At 44.6% G+C, this 20268-nt stretch overlaps 1 protein-coding gene across 4 annotated transcripts; it reads right to left on the reverse strand.

Moving 5' to 3' along the window:
- Window positions 1–12083: 12083 nt before the first annotated feature.
- On the reverse strand, window positions 12084–20153 carry LOC103231918 (protein SSX4-like). 4 transcript variants are annotated; one of them, XM_073013217.1, is made up of 7 exons: window positions 19976–20153; window positions 19426–19540; window positions 18654–18749; window positions 16747–16796; window positions 14616–14751; window positions 12995–13072; window positions 12084–12225 (listed from the first exon to the last, which is right to left on the reverse strand). In XM_073013217.1, the coding sequence occupies exons 1-7, from the start codon at window positions 20042–20044 to the stop codon at window positions 12125–12127; spliced, it is 645 nt and encodes a 214-aa protein (XP_072869318.1). In that variant the 5' UTR covers window positions 20045–20153; the 3' UTR covers window positions 12084–12124. The 4 variants fall into 4 exon arrangements, with proteins under 4 accessions (XP_072869318.1, XP_072869317.1, XP_072869319.1 ...); XM_073013216.1 differs by lacking the exon at window positions 12995–13072 and adding an exon at window positions 19693–19815; XM_073013218.1 differs by lacking the exon at window positions 12995–13072.
- Between the last annotated feature and the right edge of the window lie 115 nt (window positions 20154–20268).

Raw genomic sequence — 20268 nt, forward strand, 5'->3', positions numbered from 1 at the left:
TTGACTATCACTCTGGTTAAATGAGTGACTATTTTCTTTTTTCCCTTTTTCTTTTCTTTTTTTTAGAATTTATTTTTGGCCTGTGACACAGCCCTCAGGAGGTCCTGAGAACATGTGCCCCTAAATAAGTGACTGTTATTTCACAGTGACCCGTGATCCTGTTTTGAACAAATGTTTTGAGCCTTTTAACATCTTTGACAAATTTCCCCCAAATCAAATTCTGTTTTAATTTATCTGTTGCTGTTGAACAAACTAATCAAATTCTAATTTAAGTCTTTTTAACCTGAAATTGACTTTGAGATTTACCAGTGAGGCCCCTGGAGAGTGTCAAAGAATGTGTCTCTCATTAGGCTTATTTGATATGCTAGATTATATGAAAAGCAATTTCAAATAATAAAATAATACTAATTGCTGTTTACACTTATATAGATATGATACTGATGTTAATGTTATATGTTTACACTTATATAGATATGTTATTGATGTTAATGTTTATATGTTCTGAAGAGCATATAAAATTTATAGAGGTCTGATGGTCCTGGTGTGATGCTATCAGTCATGATTCTGGTTGTTATCTTAAAATGCTGTATATAATAGAAATATCTGAACTTTCTTGTCAGTTATTGAACTTTCATCAGATTTTAGTCTTCGCTCTTCTAAGTTTTTTAATCTACAGTGCTGATTCTTCTCTAAAGGCATCTGGAATCAGATTCATAAAAAAGATTCTAACAAGTACTGTTGAATATAGATTTCTAATAACTTTCACATCAATGAACTGAATAATTGTTTTTCAAAACTCTAACAGAAACTGATGGCTTCATGCAACTGATCATCAAGATCAAGCAGAACGGCCGGGCGCGGTGGCTCAAGCCTGTAATCCCAGCACTTTGGGAGGCCGAGATGGGCGGATCACCAGGTCTGGAGATGGAGACCATCCTGGCTAACATGGTGAAACCCCGTCTTTACTAAAAAATACAAAAAACTAGCCGGGCGAGGTGACGGGCGCCTGTAGTCCCAGCTACTCGGGAGGCTGAGGCAGGAGAATGGCGTAAACCCGGGAGGCGGAGCTTGCAGTGAGCTGAGATCGGGCCACTGCACTCCAGCCTGGGCAACAAGAGTGAAACTCCATTTCAAAAAAAAAAAAAAAAAAAGATCAAGCAGAAAAAAATTAATTACATGAGACTATATAACTGATAAAGTTAATGTATTTTTGAACTTTATTTAAAACTTTATTTGTTCTTGGGCTGGGCACGGTGGCTCACACCTGTAATCCCAGCAGTTTGGGAGGCCGAGACAGGATGATCCCTTGAGTTCAGGAATTCAAGACCAACCTGGGAAACATAGGAGACTGAGATTCTAAAAAAAAAATTCAGAAAATAAAAACTTTGTTTTTACTTAAATGTTTTATTTGCCACATATAAGAAAATTTTCTGATGGGGTGTGGTGGTTCACTTTGGAAGGCCAAGGTGGGAAGATCGCTTGAGCCCAGGAGTTCAAGACCACCCTGGGCAACATCGCAAAACCCTGTCTCTACAAAAAAAATCAAAAAAAAAAAAAATTAGCTGGGCATGGTGGCACACGCCTGTGGTCCCAGCTACTTGGGAGGCTGAGGTGGGAGGATTACTTGAGTCGAGAGGCAGAGGTTGCAGGGAGCTGTGTTTGTACCACTGCACTCCAGCCTGTGCAACAGAACGCAACCCTTTCTCAAAAAAATGAAAAAAAAAAAAAAAAGAGAAAATTTTCTCTGTTAAACTATCTATAGTTTATAACAATTTGGTATACTTTTGTAAACTAAGATGGAAATGTTTGCTTTTTCTTTCTACTTGATTCCTCCAGAATGAGAAAACTATTTGCAAATATTCTGGTTTTTTTTTTTTTTTTTTTTTTTTTTTTTTTGAGACGGAGTCTCGCTCTGTCGCCCAGGCTGGAGTGCAGTGGCCGGATCTCAGCTCACTGCAAGCTCCGCCTCCGGGTTTACGCCATTCTCCTGCCTCAGCCTCCCGAGTAGCTGGGACTACAGGCGCCCGCCACCTCGCCCGGCTAGTTTTTTGTATTTTTTAGTAGAGACGGGGTTTCACCGTGTTAGCCAGGATGGTCTCGATCTCCTGACCTCGTGATCCGCCCGTCTCGGCCTCCCAAAGTGCTGGGATTACAGGCTTGAGCCACCGCGCCCGGCCCTATTTGCAAATATTCTTATGGCAATATGGTTATTTACACAGGTCCAGTAAAAACCTTCTCTTGGTGCCTCAGTCAACTCCAACATGGCAAAAATCTCCAGCCCTACAGAGATGGAGCAGTGCATTAAGTCCCTGATTGCTGTTTTCCAGAAATAGGCTGGAAAGGATGGTTACAATAGCATTCACCCCAAGATGGAGTTCCCAAGCTTCATGAATACAGACCAGGCTGCCTCCACATAGAACCAGAAGGGCGCCAATGTCCTTGACCACATAATGAAGAAACTGGACCTCACTAGTGATGGGCAGTTAGATTTCCAAGAATGTCTGCATCTGATGGATGGCATGACTGTGGCTTACCGTGACTCTTTTCTCAAGGCTGCCCATTCCAAGAAGCAGATCTGAGGATCCCTTGGGCCTGGTTTCTAAGCCACCCCTTTTCCTTCCAGCCTTGCCATCACCATCTCCTCACAGCCCACATATCCCCTGAGCCCAGCACACCCATCACCTCATGCAGGCCCTGCCTGCAGGTAGTAATAAAACCATTCCTTCCCCCTACCCACTTTCTTCTCCCCTCCTCTCCCCTCCTCTTCCTTCCCCTCCTCTCCTCTCTTCTCTCAAGCATATCCACCACCTCATGCAGGCCCTGCATGCAAGTATGCAGGTAGTAATAAAACCATACATCTCTTCTTTTCTCTTCTGTTTTCTTTTTGACATGGGGGTCTCCTTATGTTGGCCAGGCTGGTCTTGAACTCCTGGGCTCAAGTGGCCTCCCAAAGTTCTGGGATTACAGGTGTGAGCCATTGAACCTGGCCCATTTTTTTTTCAATACACACACACACACACACACAGAGAGAGAGAGAAAGAGAGAGAGACACCTCTACTCGCTCTCTCTCTAGAGGGATACAATTATAAACATTGGTTATAGCGCCGGGCGCAGTGGCTTGTGCTTGTAATCCTAGCACTTTGGGAGGCTGAGGTGGGTGGATCACCTGAGGAGTCTGAGACCAGCCTGGCCAACATGGTGAAACCACATATCTACTACAAAAAAAATTAGCCAGGCATGGTGGCACACACCTGTAATACTGGCTACTCAGGAGGTTGAGGCAGGAGAATTGGTTGAACCCAGGAGGTGGAGGCTGCAGTGAGCTGAGATCTCACCACTGCACATCAGCCTGGGTGACAAAGCAAGACCCTGTCTCAAAAAGAAAAAAAATAAAACATTGGTTATATTACCAAGGCTTTCATCAAAACGCATGGAATGGCTAACTTCAAGTGTTTTTAGCTTTACAGTGAGTAAGTAAAAACAGTCACTTTTATTATTTTGAGATATGAACCATCAATACTTAGTTTATTGAGAGTTTTTAGCATGAAGGGCTGTTGAATTTTGTTGAGGGGCTTTTCTGCATCTATTGAGATAATCATGTGGTGGTTGTCTTTTGTTCTGTTTATGTGATGGATCACGTTTATTGATTTGCATATGTTGAACCAGCCTTGCGCCCCAGGGATAAAGCCAACTTGATCGTGGTGGATAAGCTTTTTGATGTGCTGCTGGATTCAGTTTGCCAGTATTTTATTGAGGATTTTTGCATCGATGTTCAGCAGGGCTATTGGTCTAAGATTTTTTTGTTCTGTCTCTGCCAGGTTTTGGTATCAGGATGACGCTGGCCTGATAAAATCAGTTAGGGAGGATTCCCTCTTTTTTCTATTGTTTGGAATAGTTTCAGCCTCCCGAGTAGCTGGTACTACAGGAGCATGCCGCCACGTTGAGCTAATTTTTGTATTTTTAGTAGAAATGGGGTTTCACCACGTTGGCCAGGATGGTCTCGATCTCTTGACCTCGTGATCCGCCCACCTCAGCCTCCCAAAGTGGTGGGAATACAGGCCTGAGCCACTGCGCCCGGCCAAGTTCTTGTTATCTACATATAGAATAGATCCAACTTTTTCCCATAAAATTACTAAAAACAGAAACTGCTCTGTTCCTGAAGTCTGCTGATGAAAACAGACAAACTCTGGAAAACATTTGAAGAGATTTATTCTGAGCCAAATAGGAGTGACCATGGCCCATGACATAGCCTCAGGAGGTCCTGAGTTGCCCAAGGAGGTTGGGGTGCAGCTTGGTTTTATAGATTTTATGGAGACTCAATCAAATACATTTAAGAAATACATTGGTTTGGTCCAGAAAGGCAGGACAACTCCAAGCAGGGGCTTCCAGCATATAGATTTAAAAATTTTCTGGTTGATGATTGGTTGGGTTCATCTAAAAATCTAGGATGGGCCGGGCACAGTGGCTCATGCCTGTAATCCCAGCACTTTGGGAGGCTAAGGCAGGCAGATCACCTGAGGTCAGGTGTTGGAGACTAGCCTGACCAACATGGTGAAACCTGATCTCTACGAAAAATACAAAACAATTGGCTGGGTGTGGTGGTGGGCACCTGTAATCCCAGCTATTTGGGAGGCTGAGACATGAGAATTGCTTGAGCCTGGGAGGCGAAGGTTGCAGTGAGTGCCAACGTGGTAAAATCCTGTCTCTACTGAAAATACAAAAATTAGCCTGGATTGGTGGTGGGCACCTGTAATCCCAGCTACTCGGGAGGCTGAGGCAGGAGATTTTCTTGAACCCAGGAGGTGGAGGTTGCAGTGAGCCAGGATCATGACGCTGCACTCCAGCCTGGGTGACAGAGCAAGATTCCATCTCAATAAAATAAAATAAAATAAAATAAAATAAAATAAAATAAAATAAAATAATAAAAAAAACCAATTGCTAAGTAGTTTTGTATTATGGTCTCTGAGCTCCGTTCTTACTGCCTGTCTAATATTTGTTAAGCCAGTTCTCCAAACAGGATTAGTTTGGCCCAGTGCGTCAAGATGAATGCTAATACGGATGGGACTAATAACATGGAACTTGATGCTGAACTCCAGACAAACATGCCTGAATTTTTTTTTTCTTCTCTCCTCTTTTTGGCTCAAATGTGGCCCATGTCCCTGATGTCGACTCCCTTACCTTTCCCTTGACAACCGGCCCAGGTCCATCCTGGCATGGAGTGACAATGAAGCCTCACTTTAAGATGGCTGATCAGTGAGGTTTTCTTTTTTTTTTTGAGACGGAGTCTTGCTCTGTCGCCCGGGCTGGAGTGCAGTGGCCGGATCTCAGCTCACTGCAAGCTCCGCCTCCCGGGTTTACGCCATTCTCCTGCCTCAGCCTCCCGAGTAGCTGGGACTACAGGCACCCGCCACTTCGCCCGGCTAGTTTTTTGTGTTTTTTTTAGTAGAGACGGGGTTTCACCGTGTTAGCCAGGATGGTCTCGATCTCCTGACCTCGTGATCCGCCCATCTCGGCCTCCCAAAGTGCTGGGATTACAGGCTTGAGCCACCGCGCCCGGCCGATCAGTGAGGTTTTCAAAGAAAGATGCTGATCAAAAGAGGGAATGTGAAAGCTGATTGTGAGAATGAACCAGCTTCTCCAGGGCCAATGAGCCTCATTTCAAAACAATATGTAGTATTTTTCTTTCTAATAAAGCTTCCAACTTCTTTGTTTGTTGGACATACTGAAGACCACCCCAGTCTGTGTGTATGTCCTGAATTGCAATTTTGTGATTCGCGAATAGAGCATTTGATTTAGGGATTTGTCTCTATAATTTATTTTGACTTTGACACAATTAACCAGTATGATGTGTTTAAAGGTCGCCCCTCACCCTGACAGGGTGAGTATTATACTGAATTTAAAAATTCATTCTAGACCAGGCGTGGTGGCTCATGTCTGTAATCCCAGCACTTTGGGAGGATGAGGTAGGCAGAGCACCCGAGGTAAGGAGTCCAAGATCAGCCTAATCTCATCTCTACAAAAAATACAAAATTAGCTGGGCCTGGTGGCACATGCCTGTAATCCTAGCTACTCGGGAGGCTGAGGCAGGAGAATTGCTTGAACTCGGGAGGTGGAGGTTGCAGTGAGCTGAGATGGCACCATTGTACCCCAGCCTGGGCAACAAGAGAGAAATTCCATCTCAAAAAAAAAAAAAATCATTTTGTTATAATCCTGATAATTGCTTTGCTTTGCATCTTACTATGGACTTGTTGGATAACTAGGTGGCTGTAAACTACCCAGAGAAAGATAGAAACAGCAGTGGAGATAATTAGAAAATTATAGTGTTACTATAAAAGAATAACAATAGGGGGAAATTATAAGGGTAACTAAACATAAAATTGAGATTTTTCCTGTTGTCAAAAGGGCAAGAAGAGACCTTTCCCCATTTCACTTTCCTTGGAGCATTTCCTTGAGAAAATTTGAATTTGTAAATTCTTTCTTTGTTTGTTTTTGAGACAGAGTCTTGATCTGTCGCACAGGCTGAAGTGCAGTGGTGTGATCTCAGCTCACTGCAAACTCTGCCTCCTGGGATCATGTGATTCTCCTACCTCAGCCCCCCAAGTAGCTGGGATTACAGGCATCCACCACCATGCCAGGCTAATTGTTGTATATTTGCTATAGACGGGGTTTCACCATGCTGGCTAGGCTGGTCTCAAACTCCTGACCTCATGATCCGCCTGCCTTGGCCTCCCAAATTGCTGGGATTATAGACGTGAGCCACCATGCCTAACCTCTGCTACCACTTTTGGATTGTATGAAACACTACACTTCAAAGTGTGGGATCTGGCTGCCCAGACAGCTGCCAAAGGGGCAGATTATGCAATCTAGAAGTGTGTGGGAGTTTGTGCCTGTGGGGTAAATTTTGACCAATAAGAAAAGGAACCAAGAGTGAGAGCCAGGTATGTAAATTGCCTCTCCTCTCCTCTCCCCACTGCACCATTCCAGACGTTTCACAGTATAGTCTGTCTAGAGGTGTCTTGTATGGCCCAAAGCCTGTTTCCTTGGGAACCTGAGCTAAAACAATGGGCATTCAAACACCCAAAGACAGTGTTAAGTGTTGTGGAGGACCTAGATCTGGGCAGAGGAAAATTATCCCAATAAGAAAATGGACAATTTGAAGATTTGGAATACAGGGAAGGACTAGAAGAACCAGTAGTAGTATAGCGTAGGAGTAATAATTTTGGAGAAAAAGGCAGTTCTGGTGATTTTTGCTGTGAACTGCTCAGCTCTGTAAAATATATATTTCCTTCTTTCCATAAGCCTCCCCTATGAAATCTTTCATAAAGTATCCTTTTAAAACTCTCTATTGCCTGTGATGTGAATTTTCTTTTCTTTTTCTTTTTTTTTTTAGAGATAGAATCGCTGTCGTCCAGGCTGGAGTGCAGTGGGGCAATCTCAGCTCACTGCAATCTCCACCTCCCAAGTTCAAGTGATCCTCCTGCCTCAGCTGCCCTCGTAGCTGGGAATACAGGTGCGCGCCAACAATGCATGGCTAATTAAAAAATTTTTTTTAGTAGAGATGGGGTTTCATCATCTTGGCCAGGCTGGTCTCAAAGTCCTGACCTCAGGTGATCCACCCACCTCAGTCTCCCAAAGTGCTGGGATTACAGGCATGAGCCACCGTGCCCAGCCTGTCAATTTTCTTTTGTAGAATAAAACAGATTGAGTCTCGTGCCAAAATGCAGGGTAAGCTGCACCCAGACAGGTAGCAAAATATTATATACAGTAATAGATAAGGCTTTCTACCTACCAATAATAACCATTTAGAAAATCAAATTGAGAAAAATTACACGTTTATAGTGACAAAAGTACATAAAATATCTAAAACCAGATGATTGGAGCAAGATGGCAGATAGATTCCGTGCCCCACTCAACATTCCATTGAACTGGGAAGAAAATGTTTTCAAGGGTCAATTCTTAACAGTAGAGGAAAATAAGAAAGCGTGTCAGTGGTCCACCAGAAATATTGAGGCATTCCAGGGAGATAGAGTAGTTGGGATCAGACTGATAGAGAAACCCAAGGAGAACAGACCACAGCTCAAATCACTGTAGGTAAGAGATGCTGTTTGTTTTTTGAGACGGAGACTTACTCTGTCGCCCAGGCTGGAGTGCAGTGGTGTAATCTCAGCTCACTGCACCTCCGTCTCCTGTGTTCAAGTGATTCTCCTGCCTTAGCCCCTGCATTAACTGGAATTCACAGGAGGCTGCCAGCACAGCCGGCTAATTTTTGTATTTTTAGTAGAGATGGGGGTTTCACCATGATGGCCAGGCTGGTCTCAAACTCCTGACATCAAGTGATCTGCCTGCTTCGGCCTCCCAAAGTGCTGACGTTACAGCGTAAGTTACCGCACCCGGCCAGGAGATGCTCTTTGTAACAGTCTCTGAAAAACTCCAAACCCTGAATCAAAAAATCACGGAGCAGGACACGGCCTTAGGATAATCATCAGGTAGGTTAATTTAAAAGTTCATTTGAAATGTCTGAATCAGCCAGATTCCCCTCCAACACCACAGACAGTTTGGCTGGCAGTAGCCACTTATGCCTCTAAGATGAAACTCTGCTAATTGCTCATTAAAGAAAGTGAAGGCCTGGTGAGGTGGCTCACACTTGTCATCCCAGCACTTTGGGAGGCTGAAGCAGGAGGATTGACTGAGGCCAGGAGATCCAGACCAGCCTGGGCAACATAGTGGATGCCGTTTCTACCAAAAATACAAAAATTAGCTGGGTGTGGTGGTGTGTGCCTGTAGTCCTAGCTAGTTCGGAAGCGGAAGTGGGAGAATCCCTTAAGCCTGGGAGACTGAGGTTGCAGTGAGCTGTACTTGCATCACTGCACTCCAGCCTGGGTGACAGAGTGCGATTCTGTCTCAAAAATAACACAAAAATGTGATGTATCAGGACTTGGTGTATCTTCAGCCCTTCACAGTAATAATGAAGGAGAGAAACACATTTGTGGAGAGGGGACCATGTTCACTCTTTATCCATGATAGACAGATAGTCAGGAGCTTTATATCTCCAAGGAACCTAAGGAAAAATGTTCCCTGTCATGACTCACAGTCTTCCAGCCACCCTTCCTTGCACCTGTCTTGTGGGCTGGGGAACCCAACTTATGGATTCCATCTTCCCAGGGAGAAAGAAAAATCAAATCCCTCAGTATCTCTTTTAGGGTATCCTCTCCTCTATTTGCATGGAGGATAAGGCACTCAATATCTAGTAACGGAATGTTACATGTGTGTAATACAGAACTATATTGGGATAAAATAGAATTTGTTTTCTGTGAGTCACAGGTAGAGGTACGTCCACACTGACCTGGGTGGCAGCCACGTCTTCCTGCAGTGCCAGGCAGGGCATGCTCACAGATCTGGGGAACCTCTGCTGCTCCTGGAGCCCCACAACCTCCTTCCTGGCACCCTGTCCCTCTGGTGGTTGTGACAGCTCACACTTGGCCTTGGGTCTCCCCTACTTCTTTGCCTGCCCCTGTTCTGCCCACACTGCATATCTCTGTCTCCCACTGTCCCCACTATGACCACGATTGCCTCCCCCTCCCTGCACTCTCCCTCTCTGAGTGCTCCTTGTCTTGGGAAAATGAACCCAAAACCTCTACATTGTGACTGGGGGCAAAACCCGGGACTTGTTCAATTCTCCCTCCCTCCATCACACACACCCGTCCTCCTTAATGTTTCTGAAGTCAGTGAGCTCCAAACTCAGCCTCTGGTGCACCTGTCAGCTGTGGGACCTGTGACAAGATGCCTATCATCTGCCTGGGACTCCGTCTCTCATCTATCATATAGGCATAATGATGATGGTGTCCTCCTTCCAAGGCTGGGGAGAACCAGGAGGCCTTGATGTCTTCATTCACACACAATGGTTTGTTCGAAAACAGACTCCCCTCTGCCCTTCCTTCCCCACATCTGTTTCCCCTCTGCACCATATAACAGTACCTGTGAGAAAGAGCTGTCGCATTCCAAATCATCGTCCCCACCCCAGCTCCCAGGCCCTTGGTTGGTGAGACCCTTGATGGGCAGTCTCATGCTTCTGTCCAGGGGACTTTCCCACCGTTGCTCCCCTGCATGGAGACTAAGTGGACTCTTCTATTCCCTGTCCATCACAGGGTTTACCGTGCACGCATCTTCCTCATTCCTCCACATCACCCAGAGGACTATTTCATCTGTGTATCCTCCCACATACTCCCAAATGGGCCGTCCCAGCCCTAGAACCCGAAAATTGTTCAGAGGGCGAAGGCCAAGATGCCCAACCACCTGCTGCAGAATCCTGCTCCAGGACTGAAGTGTTTAGTCTCCATCAAAATAAAAACTGGAGGCCAGGCACGGTGGCTCACGCCTATAATCCCAGCACTTTAGGAGGCCATGGTGGGAGGATCGCTTGATCCCAGGAGTTCAAGGCTGCATTGAGCTATGATCATGCCACTGCACTCCAGCCTGGACAGAGCAAGACCCCGTCTCTAGAAAAAACAAACAAACAACTGGAAACATCCTCCTCTGGAATGGTGGTCAGGAACATCTGCCTGCCATGTTCCCTGATGTCTCTCCAGCACCTAGAACAGCGCTCAGCACAAGGATGCACTCATTAGGGTTTTGTTGAATAAATGACTCCTTTGATACAGCAATTCCACTTCTAAGAATCTTTCCTAAAGAAATATTCACATACATGCACAGAGCTGTGTACACAATAACGAGAGGAGCAAAAACTGGGGAACGTTTGCAAATGTTTATTAACTGTCAATGACTGATAGAGGGGAATCGGATGAGGGGAGTACATGCTGAACAGGAAACGGAGTGAGGGGGGCTTGAGCAGGATGCATGGCAATGGAGAAAAGCAGATGGGAGATGCTTATAGTGGTACTTGGTGTGTGTGTGTGTGTGTGTGTGTGTGTGTGTGTGTGTCTGTGTGGTGTAAATGCAGAGGAAAAAATCCGAAATTATACACTCAGACCTGACCTCAGTAGTCACATCTGGGGAGAAAGGAGGGTAGTTCTGTTCTATGGAGAGAACACCTGACTATACTTGTTTTCTGAGGTGGGTGCATGGATACGCAAACCGAAAAATGCATTAAGTATGTCTTGCTCATCAATGAAAACGGTAATATCTAACAGAATGGCACACTGCAAGAAAATACAACGGAAAAGCTAACATCGAACTCTTGGCACACTAAGAAAAATGACGCTCAACTTTGCACTGTTGTGAACACTTGCTTTCACTTGCTATACACCTGATGACAAGGGGTCCGCAGCCATGCCCACGTTCGTGAAAGGTCACCACGTTCTGCTTCTCATTGTGGGCATGTGTCATATCACCGACGCTGAGGCAAGAAGAGAGAAGGAAAGTAAGTGGCAGTGAGTTCCCACTGCCCAATAACTCAATCTCATCTCCTCCTGACCTGCAGACCCTGTACCCTCCGATTCTGCCCTACCTCAGGACCTGCACACGCCTTCCACAGTTCCTGGAAGTGAACCATCTGCTCATGCCACAGTGACTTCCTCGCCTGGGTTATCAATTCCTAGGCCAAAGGAAGGTGTGGCCCGCGTATCAGGGCTGACCTGGGGTTTGGGAACCCACAGCACCCTGGGTAGGGAGCATCCCTGGATATACAGAGCAAGGAGTAGAAAGAGTATGGGAAATCGGCCGGGCGCGGTGGCTCGCCCCTGTAAACCCAGCACTTTGGGAGGCCAAGGCAGGTGGATCACGAGGTCAGGAGTTTGAGACCAGCCTGACCAATATCTCTACCAAAAATACAAAAATTACACTGGTGTGGTGGTGCGCACCTGTAATCCCAGCTACTCAGGAGGCTGAGGCAGGAGAATTGCTTGAACCTGAGAGGCACAAGTTGCAGTGAGCCAAGATTGCACCACTACACTCCAGCCTGGGCAACAGAGCAAGACTCCCTCTCAAAAAGAAAAAAAAAATAGAAAAGAGCATGGGAAATCTCATCATTCAGCCTCAATGCTGTACCCTAGAAAATTATGAGAAGGGAATGATTTGGGGAACAAATGACAAGATGGGATACCGGTACCGTAACAGAATAGCACATCTGCAGGGATGTGGGGGATGAGCCGAAGGTTCACTTACGGAGTTACTCGTCGTCTTCCTCAGGGTCGCTGATCTCTTCATAAATCACCGGCTGCTTTCTCTCACGCAGTCTGTGGGTCCAGGTATGTTTCCCCCTTTTGGGTCCTATGATGGAGAAGAGGTGGAAGATGAGGGTTGGGTAGGTTGGAGAGTGTTAGGCTCTGTTTTCTCAAAAGAAGGAGATGCCTCCCTGCTCCCACGTGCCCATGGGCCTTCTTTATCCAGGTTTTCACACTCTCTGGCTTAGAGAGGCTGAGATCTTAGAGCCACACCAGTACACTGCAAATACCAGTTAAAGTTTTAGCTTCTGGCTCCTTCCGATGTGAGGTTTAGATTCCCAACCTCTTCACTTACAGGAACATTCAACCATACCTCCTTTCATGCTGCATGTATTTGCTAAGGGCACACAGGCATACCTTGTTTTATGGCACATCGTTTTTATAGTGCTTTGCATATGCTGCAATTTTTTGGGGGGAATTCTCACCAATTTTACACTTTTCCATTATTATTATATCTGTTATTGTGATCTGTCATCAGTGAACTTTGATATTATTATTGCAATTGTTTTGTTGTTCTTTAGTCTTTTAAAATAATTTTGTTTTTTATTTTTGTGGTTCCACAGTAGGTGTATATTCTTATGGGGTACATGAGATGCTTTGATACAGGCATGAAATGTGTAATAATCACATCATGGAATATAGGGTCTCCATGCCCTCAAACATTTATCCTTGTGTTACAAAAAATCCATTTACACTCTTTTAGTTTTTTAAAAAATGTATGATGAAGTTATTATTGACTATAATCACCCTGTTCTATGTAATTGTTTTGGGGGTACCAGGAACTGCACCCATAGAAGATGAGAAACCTAATTGACCAATGTTGTGTGTGGTCTGACTGCTCCACCGATGAGCTGTTCCCCATCTCTCCTCCTTCTCTCGGGCCTCCCTATTTCCTGAGACACAGCAACACTGAAATTAGGACAGTGAACAACCCTACAATGGCCGCTAAGTGTTCAAATGAAAGGAAGAGTCGCATGTCTCTCACTTTAAATCAGAAGCTAGAAATGGCTAAGCTGAGTGAGGAAGGCATGCTGAAAGCCAAGACAGGCTGAAAGCTCCGCCTCTTGCACCAAACAGCCAAGGTGTGCATGCAAAGGAAAAGTTCATGAAGGAAATAATAGTATATAATTCAAAGGAAAAGTTCTTGAAGGAAATAATAATACTAATACTCCAGTGAACGGAAGAATAAGAAAGCAAAACTGCCTTACTGCTTAAATAGAGACAGTTTGAGTGGTCAGGATACAAGATGAAACCAGCCACAATATTCCCTTAAGCCAAAGTCTAATTCAGAGCAACGCCCAAACCCTCTTCAAGTCCATGAAAGCTGAGAGAGGTGAAGAAGCTGCAGGAGACACGTGTGAAAGTAGCAGAGGGTGGTTTGTGAGGTTTAAGGAAAGAAGCCATCTCCATAACATAAAAGTGCAAGGTGAAGCAGCAAACCCTGATGGAGAAGCTGCAGCAACTTACCCAGAAGATCTAGCTAAGATCACTGATGGAGGTGGCTACACTAAACAACAGATTTTCAATGTAGATAAACTAGCCTTCTATTGGAAGGAGATGCCATCTAGGACTTTCATAGCTAGAGTGGGTTGACTCCAACTGTGAAAAAAGTTCTACTGTGGGTAAAATGCTATCCAATAGCATCACATACTACAGAGAAATCCTTCAAGAAAGAGAGAGCTAATTGATGTGGCAAATTTCATTGTTGTGTTATTTTAAGAAACTACCACAGCCACTCCACCCTTCAGCAACCACCACCTTGATCAGCCAGCAGCCATCAACACTGAGGCAAAGCCCTCCACCAGCAAAAAATGTGTGACTCACTGAAGGCTCAGAAGATTGTTAGCATTTTTAACAATGAATTATTTTAAAATTAAGGTATGTACATTTTTAGACATAATGCTATTGCACACTTAGTAGACTGCAGTGTAGTGTAAACATAATGTTTTTATGCACTGCAAAACCAAAAATAAAAAATGTGTGTGACTCACTTTATTGTAGTGGTCTGGAACTGAACCTGCAATATCTCTGAAGCACATCTATATTGGGTATCAGGCATTGAACTGAGTAAGATATGATTGCAGGTCATCACAGATAGAATTGATTGAGCACCTTTCATGTCATCAGGCCTTCTAGATTCAATGTAATGTTTCCAAACAACTTATGAACTGTGATTCTTTATTTCCATCTTATGGACTAGGAACCTGGCGCTGAGGAAGTTTAGAAGACTTGCCCCAAGTCACATGGTTTTTGTATGGGTGACAACTCAAGTCTGTGTCTCTGGAAGTCATGTCTAACATCTCATCTGGAGCTGGGCAAGCTCCTCAGCCCAGCCTGGACCCAGGCTTGTCTGGGATCCATGCCACACACCCAGTCCCCACACCTGAACATAGCCAGGGAAGCCAGAGGGGTCGTTCCCAAATTGTTTCCTCTTACCAGATCTCTTGTTAATCTTCTCAGAGGTACTTGGTTTCCTCGGGGGGCACAGCTGTTTCCCACCATTTCGTGGGCCAGATGCCTCTGCCACTTGCTTCGAATCATTTCCTTCCTCTGCTGGCTTCTTGGGCATGATCTTTATAATGTGAAGGTCACAGATAAACAGTATCAGTGACGTTTCTATAGTGCTTTAGAGCTTACAAAGCGTCTTCACATGCATTTCCTTAATCAATGTTCTCAACAACACTGGGAGAGTTACATAGCCCTATATTAGGAGAAACCTGGGAGGTTAGAAGGGAAAGGAATGGCCTAAATGAATGGGCTTTCCAGGGATAGAGTGCTTATCCTCACAGTCTTTTAAGACTGACATTCTTGCAAACAGCAAAAATCTCCATGTAATTGAGACTGTCATATACAGAAGATTTGGAGAAGAATAGCATTCTAAGAATTCACAAGGTCTACAAAAGGAAGAGCTTCTATAAAATACAAGGGATCCCATATAAGCTTGTAGACAGCTACTGGGAGAGTAAATGTAAAAACATAGAGGGGGGACAAAACACTGCTGGGAAAGATGGTGTGGGGAGATGAATACAGGGAAGGGAGAGAGAAAGAAATGGTTTGCTGAAATTAATCTAGGCAGCAAAGAAAGCAGTACCAGATATGATATACCACCCCACAGAGGCACCAACATTGAATGTGGAATTAAGTAAGGTGGTACCCATACCAATTTTGGTTACACTGGGATGTGTCACTGACCAACAGTCTTAACCTACTTTTTTTTTTCCTTTTTTTTTTTTTTTTCTTTTGACACGGAGTCTTGCTCTGTTGTCAGGCTTGAGTGCAGTGGCACGATCTCGGGTCACTGTAACCTCTGCCTCCCGGGTTCAAACAATTCTCCTGCCTCAGCCTCCAGAGTATCTGGGACTACAGGCAGGCTCTAACATGCGCCGCTAAGTTTTCTATCTTTAGTAGAGACGAGGTTTCACCAAGTTGGGCACGTTGGTCTTGATATCTTCACCTCGTGATCCACCCGCCTCAGCTTCTCAAAGTGCTGGGATTACAATCGTGAGCCACCGCGCCCGGCCCTTAAGCTACTTTTTATTCAGCTTCCTCACTTACAAAATAGTCAACAACACATGTAAAATAGGCTAAGGGAAAGTCCTCTCTGAGCTTGTAAACACTGTTTGAATGCAGTAATAATAAAAAACTAATACTTTTCATGATCCTCTTTGAATTTGGTCTCCACACTGGCAACCCAACTCCCAGATTCCTTTACCCTCTAAACCAGAGTTGATTCTGCACTTGTGGGATTACTCATTCAGGAGCCTCCGAGGGATCCCCTGAGCTGGGACTGGGACTTCCCGGATGCCCCAGGTGCAGACAAGGCCCTCAAGGAGCTCACAGTAGGGAGGGACCAACAGTCAAAGCAATTCCTAAGCCATGCAAGTGGCCCCAGTAACAGATCAGAGGCCAGCTGGTCCTTCCTGTTGCGAGAGTGGGTGTCTCAGCGGAAGCACCAGCAGGCCCTATGGGGTAAAGCCCTAGTGAGCAACATCTGAACTTCATAAAAAAATGCAAACGTTAATGAGCTTTAAATGGCTTGGAACTCTGAATTAGACTACCACTGCCACTGCGCCCCAGGAAATTCTTTAAAATCTCTGTACCCCGATAGCCTCATCTTATTACTATGTTGCTGATAACTAGGATCTAAAACATGAACTATGTATGATTCTTTACTTCCATTTCATGGACCAGGAATCTGAAACTCAGAGAACTTAGAATATTTGCGCCAAGTCACATGGCTTTTATATGGATGACAACTGAAGTGTGTGACTCATTATTATCTGGAGATAATAACAGAAACAACATCATAGAGGTCTTCTTAAGGATTAAATAAATTAACCCATGTGAACTGTTTAAAATAGTATCTAGCATCACTGTGAAAACAAAAGAAGTATTAAGGATCACAACTGTTAGTATTATCAAGCTGTCAGTGCTACATCAGGTGTTGTGATACACATGGGGAGAAGGAGGCAGTGAGGGCATTTTTTATATTCTCCCACTGTTACCAGTGTTTGCATCTGTGGAGGGAAAAAGCTTCTCTGGTCCTTTAGATTTGAGAGATACTCACCTTCGGGAAGATTCTCTGGAGCCTGCTGAAAGTCATCTGAGGATGTTCAACTGAAAGAGAATACATCAGAATTTTTCTGTGTTGGTAAAGATTTCCAAACTAGAGAGACTTCTGTAGTATCAGGGTATGCTGCAGCAGAGGGTTATGAGTCCACTCATTGTTGAGGAGTTATTTGAAATTTGCTTCTGAATTATGTTTAGTAATGGTTACTGCATTTATCTGTGGCATCAACTCAGAATTATCCATCTTATGGTTTATCAAATGGGAACTAAATCCCATCACAGTCTCATCTTATTTCATTACGTGTCTTTTACTTTTTCCCAAATAGTTAAATTGATTGTTTAGGAATCTGAAATGTATCCACTCAAGATGTGCAACAGCTGAAAATCTCTCTACACTTCAAATGGGTGAATCTTATGGTATGTCATTAATCTGTTAAATGTGTGACGAACCCATGGATGATTTAGTCCAGTGGCTCTGAAATATTTTCAGTATAAAGACACTCCTTTAATGTCAAAAACTTGGCAGATACTCAAGTACTGGATTTTCAGACCTCTTATAGTGATTGTGGGAGATGGTAGAATCTGGCCTGTTTAGTTGGGGAGTAATAGGTCTATTGGAGACAGTTTGGACATTTTGACCTTGTCTTATAACTGTATTCTCAGAGCAGAAGAGCAGGTAAACACATATGTCCCCTTTATATTCCTGAAATGCACAAAGATCTCTGCTCAAGAACCCGTCTGTTTTTCACCCTATATTATCTCTGCTCACTGAGAAGTGGGAAAGCTCTCTGTGTGTTGGATAAGGGATCACTCTTTCAAACCCTCTTCCAAGCTCAACACGGAGAACAGGGGTTGTTGCAGAATGTGAGGACTATTTGGTTTTGATAAAATACAGAGAAACAGCGATCTTTATTACATAATGTGTTCATCACCCTCTCTTAAGATACTTATTCAATACCCACATGCTGTTAATGAAACAAACTCTGGAAGTTTTTGGCGGATCTACAGTTTTAACATTTTCTTTTTTTCACTTTTAACATTTTCTTAAATGTTCTTTGATTCATTAACAGTGCTTAGGAAGAACAACACGTTCTTTAAAAAAGAAATATTTCAAACCCACAGAAAAGTATGGGGAATAAAATTGAGTCCAGTCGGGTCTCAACATTAGCTCACAGTTATCTTAGATCTGATTTATTTATTCAGAATATTAGCAATAGCATAAACAGTCCAGGAGTGGTAGCTCATGCCTGTAATCCTAGCACTTTGGGAGACTGAGGCAAGTGGATCACCTGAGGTCATGTAGTTTGAGGTCAGACTGGCCAACATGGTGAAACCCTGTCTCTACCAAAAATACAAAAATTAGCTGGATGTGGGGGTGGGTGCCTGTAATCCCAGCTACTTGGGAGGTTGAGGCAGGAGAATTGCTTGAACCTGAGAGGTGCAGGTTGCAGTGAGCTCAGATTTTGCTATTGCACTCCAGGCTGGGTGACAAGAGCGAAACTCAAAAACAAAACAAAACAAACAAACAAACAAAAAAACAAAAAACGCAAAACATACTATCAATAAGTCACAGCTGAAGGTGTCTGTGCAGCACTCACCAATCCCTGCCCTCCCTCCCTCCTCCACTTACAGGCAGTCACCTTAATTTGATGGCTTTTTATTCACATTCAGGTTTGTATACATTTACCATTTACTTATTATCCATAAAAATATATTTTCTTGTTTTGCATGTTTTAGAATTTTATATGATTGGCCTCTGTAGTTAATTTTCTGCATGCAATTTCTTTTTTCACTCAGCCCTGATGTGTATGAGGGAACAAATGTCTGAGGATCTTTCCCAGGTCGCTGAGCTGAAAAGCAACTGGACTTGAGGAGACCCTTTCCAGCCCCTTCCCATCTACTCACCCTGATTCCCGCGGTTTCGATCGTTATCAAAATCATTCCCGTGGAAGTCTGCAGCCCGTTTACTACACATGAAAGGTGGGAGGGTGACCTTGAAACCTAGAAAGAAGCAAAATGTTTATTCTTTAAGAGACAAGCTTAGGCCTGGCACGGTGGCTCATGTCTGTAGTATCAGCACTTTGGGAGGCTGAGGCTGGAGGATTGCTTGAGGCGAGGCACTCAACACGAGCCTGGGCAACATAGAGAGACCTCCATATCTACAAAATATAAAATAAAATTAGTTCGGCATGGTGGCACGTGCCTGTAGCCTCAGCTTTTCCACAGGCTGGGCAGGAGGATTGCTTGAGCTCAGGAGTTCGAGGCTGCAGTGAGCTATGATTGCACTACTGCACTCTAGCCTAGGTGACAGAGTGAGACTGACTCATACAAAAAAAAAAAAAAAAAAAAAAAAAAAAGAGAGAGAGAGAGAGACAAGCCAAGAGACGGAAGGGAGGGTATGCGTGTTGGTTGAGGGGATGGAGGGATGCCACAGAGACAGCTGGGCTCATCAGAAAAGACGGTATGAGCAGGATACAGCTATGAGCTCCACTGTGGCCAGTCCCTGCCCTCAGCCCTGCAGGATACAGAAGAGCAGAACACCCAGAAGCTGCCTTGCGATTTTTCCCTACACAAAATGAAAATGTGGGGTACTTTCTGTAGCCTAAGAAGTAGCCAAAGCAGGAAAAGGGATGCTCATGTGTCCCCAGACTTCTGTGTACCTAGAACTTTCTGTTACCTAGTTTAGTCATGACCTCATAGTTTATCTTCATATACACATAGATGATTTTCTCTGAGGCTTTCATCTTTTCCCACTCTTTCTTAGAGAAGTATTTGGCAGTATCATCGAAGGCCTGGAAAAAAAAAAAGAAATTCTGGTGGTGACTCAGCTAGGCATGTCTGCCATTCAGCTGGAGCCGCTTCCTGTGTGCTGGATCTGGGAAGTGGGGATGATAATCCGTCCTGGTTGATGCCATGGCTAACTTAGACAACATCGGGGACCTACCCTAGCTTCTCCGCTGTCACACAGTAGGGCTTTAATGCTGCTGGCTGACTCTCTTCCCACCTTCCAGAGTGGACTGAGAGTCACCAAATGAAGTGCAAGATCACAGACTTGTCTCCAGGGATGCTAGGTGATGACAGAGTGAGGGTGGGAGGCTCCCAAGGGTCCAGATCTCCCCCGAGACCCTGCTCCTTGTCCCCAGTACCTCTGTCCTCTCCCCCTCAGAAACCTACTCACCCCACACTGTCCCCTGGGCCACTACTCTGCCCCCTCCAGCTTGCCTCACCTTTTGTATCTTCTCTGATATTTGAGCATCATCCCTGGGTCTCCTTGCAAAGGTGTTGTCTCCGTTCATGGCACCGGGAGCAGTCTGACCTGCAAGAGAAACAGCCTGAGTCTTTCCAGCCACAGGACCTTTGGTGCTCTGGGCAGGGTGGTGTGTGCCTGTAGTCCCGGAGCCGAAGGAATGATTTGAGTGAGGTTTTTTTTTTTGTTTGTTTGGGACAGGTTTTTGCTCTGTTGCTCAGGCGTGTTGCAGTGGCATGACCCTGGCTCGCTGTAACCTCCACCTCCCAGGTT

This window comes from Chlorocebus sabaeus, chromosome X (genome assembly GCF_047675955.1).
Source record: "Chlorocebus sabaeus isolate Y175 chromosome X, mChlSab1.0.hap1, whole genome shotgun sequence".
Lineage (NCBI taxonomy): Eukaryota > Metazoa > Chordata > Mammalia > Primates > Cercopithecidae > Chlorocebus > Chlorocebus sabaeus.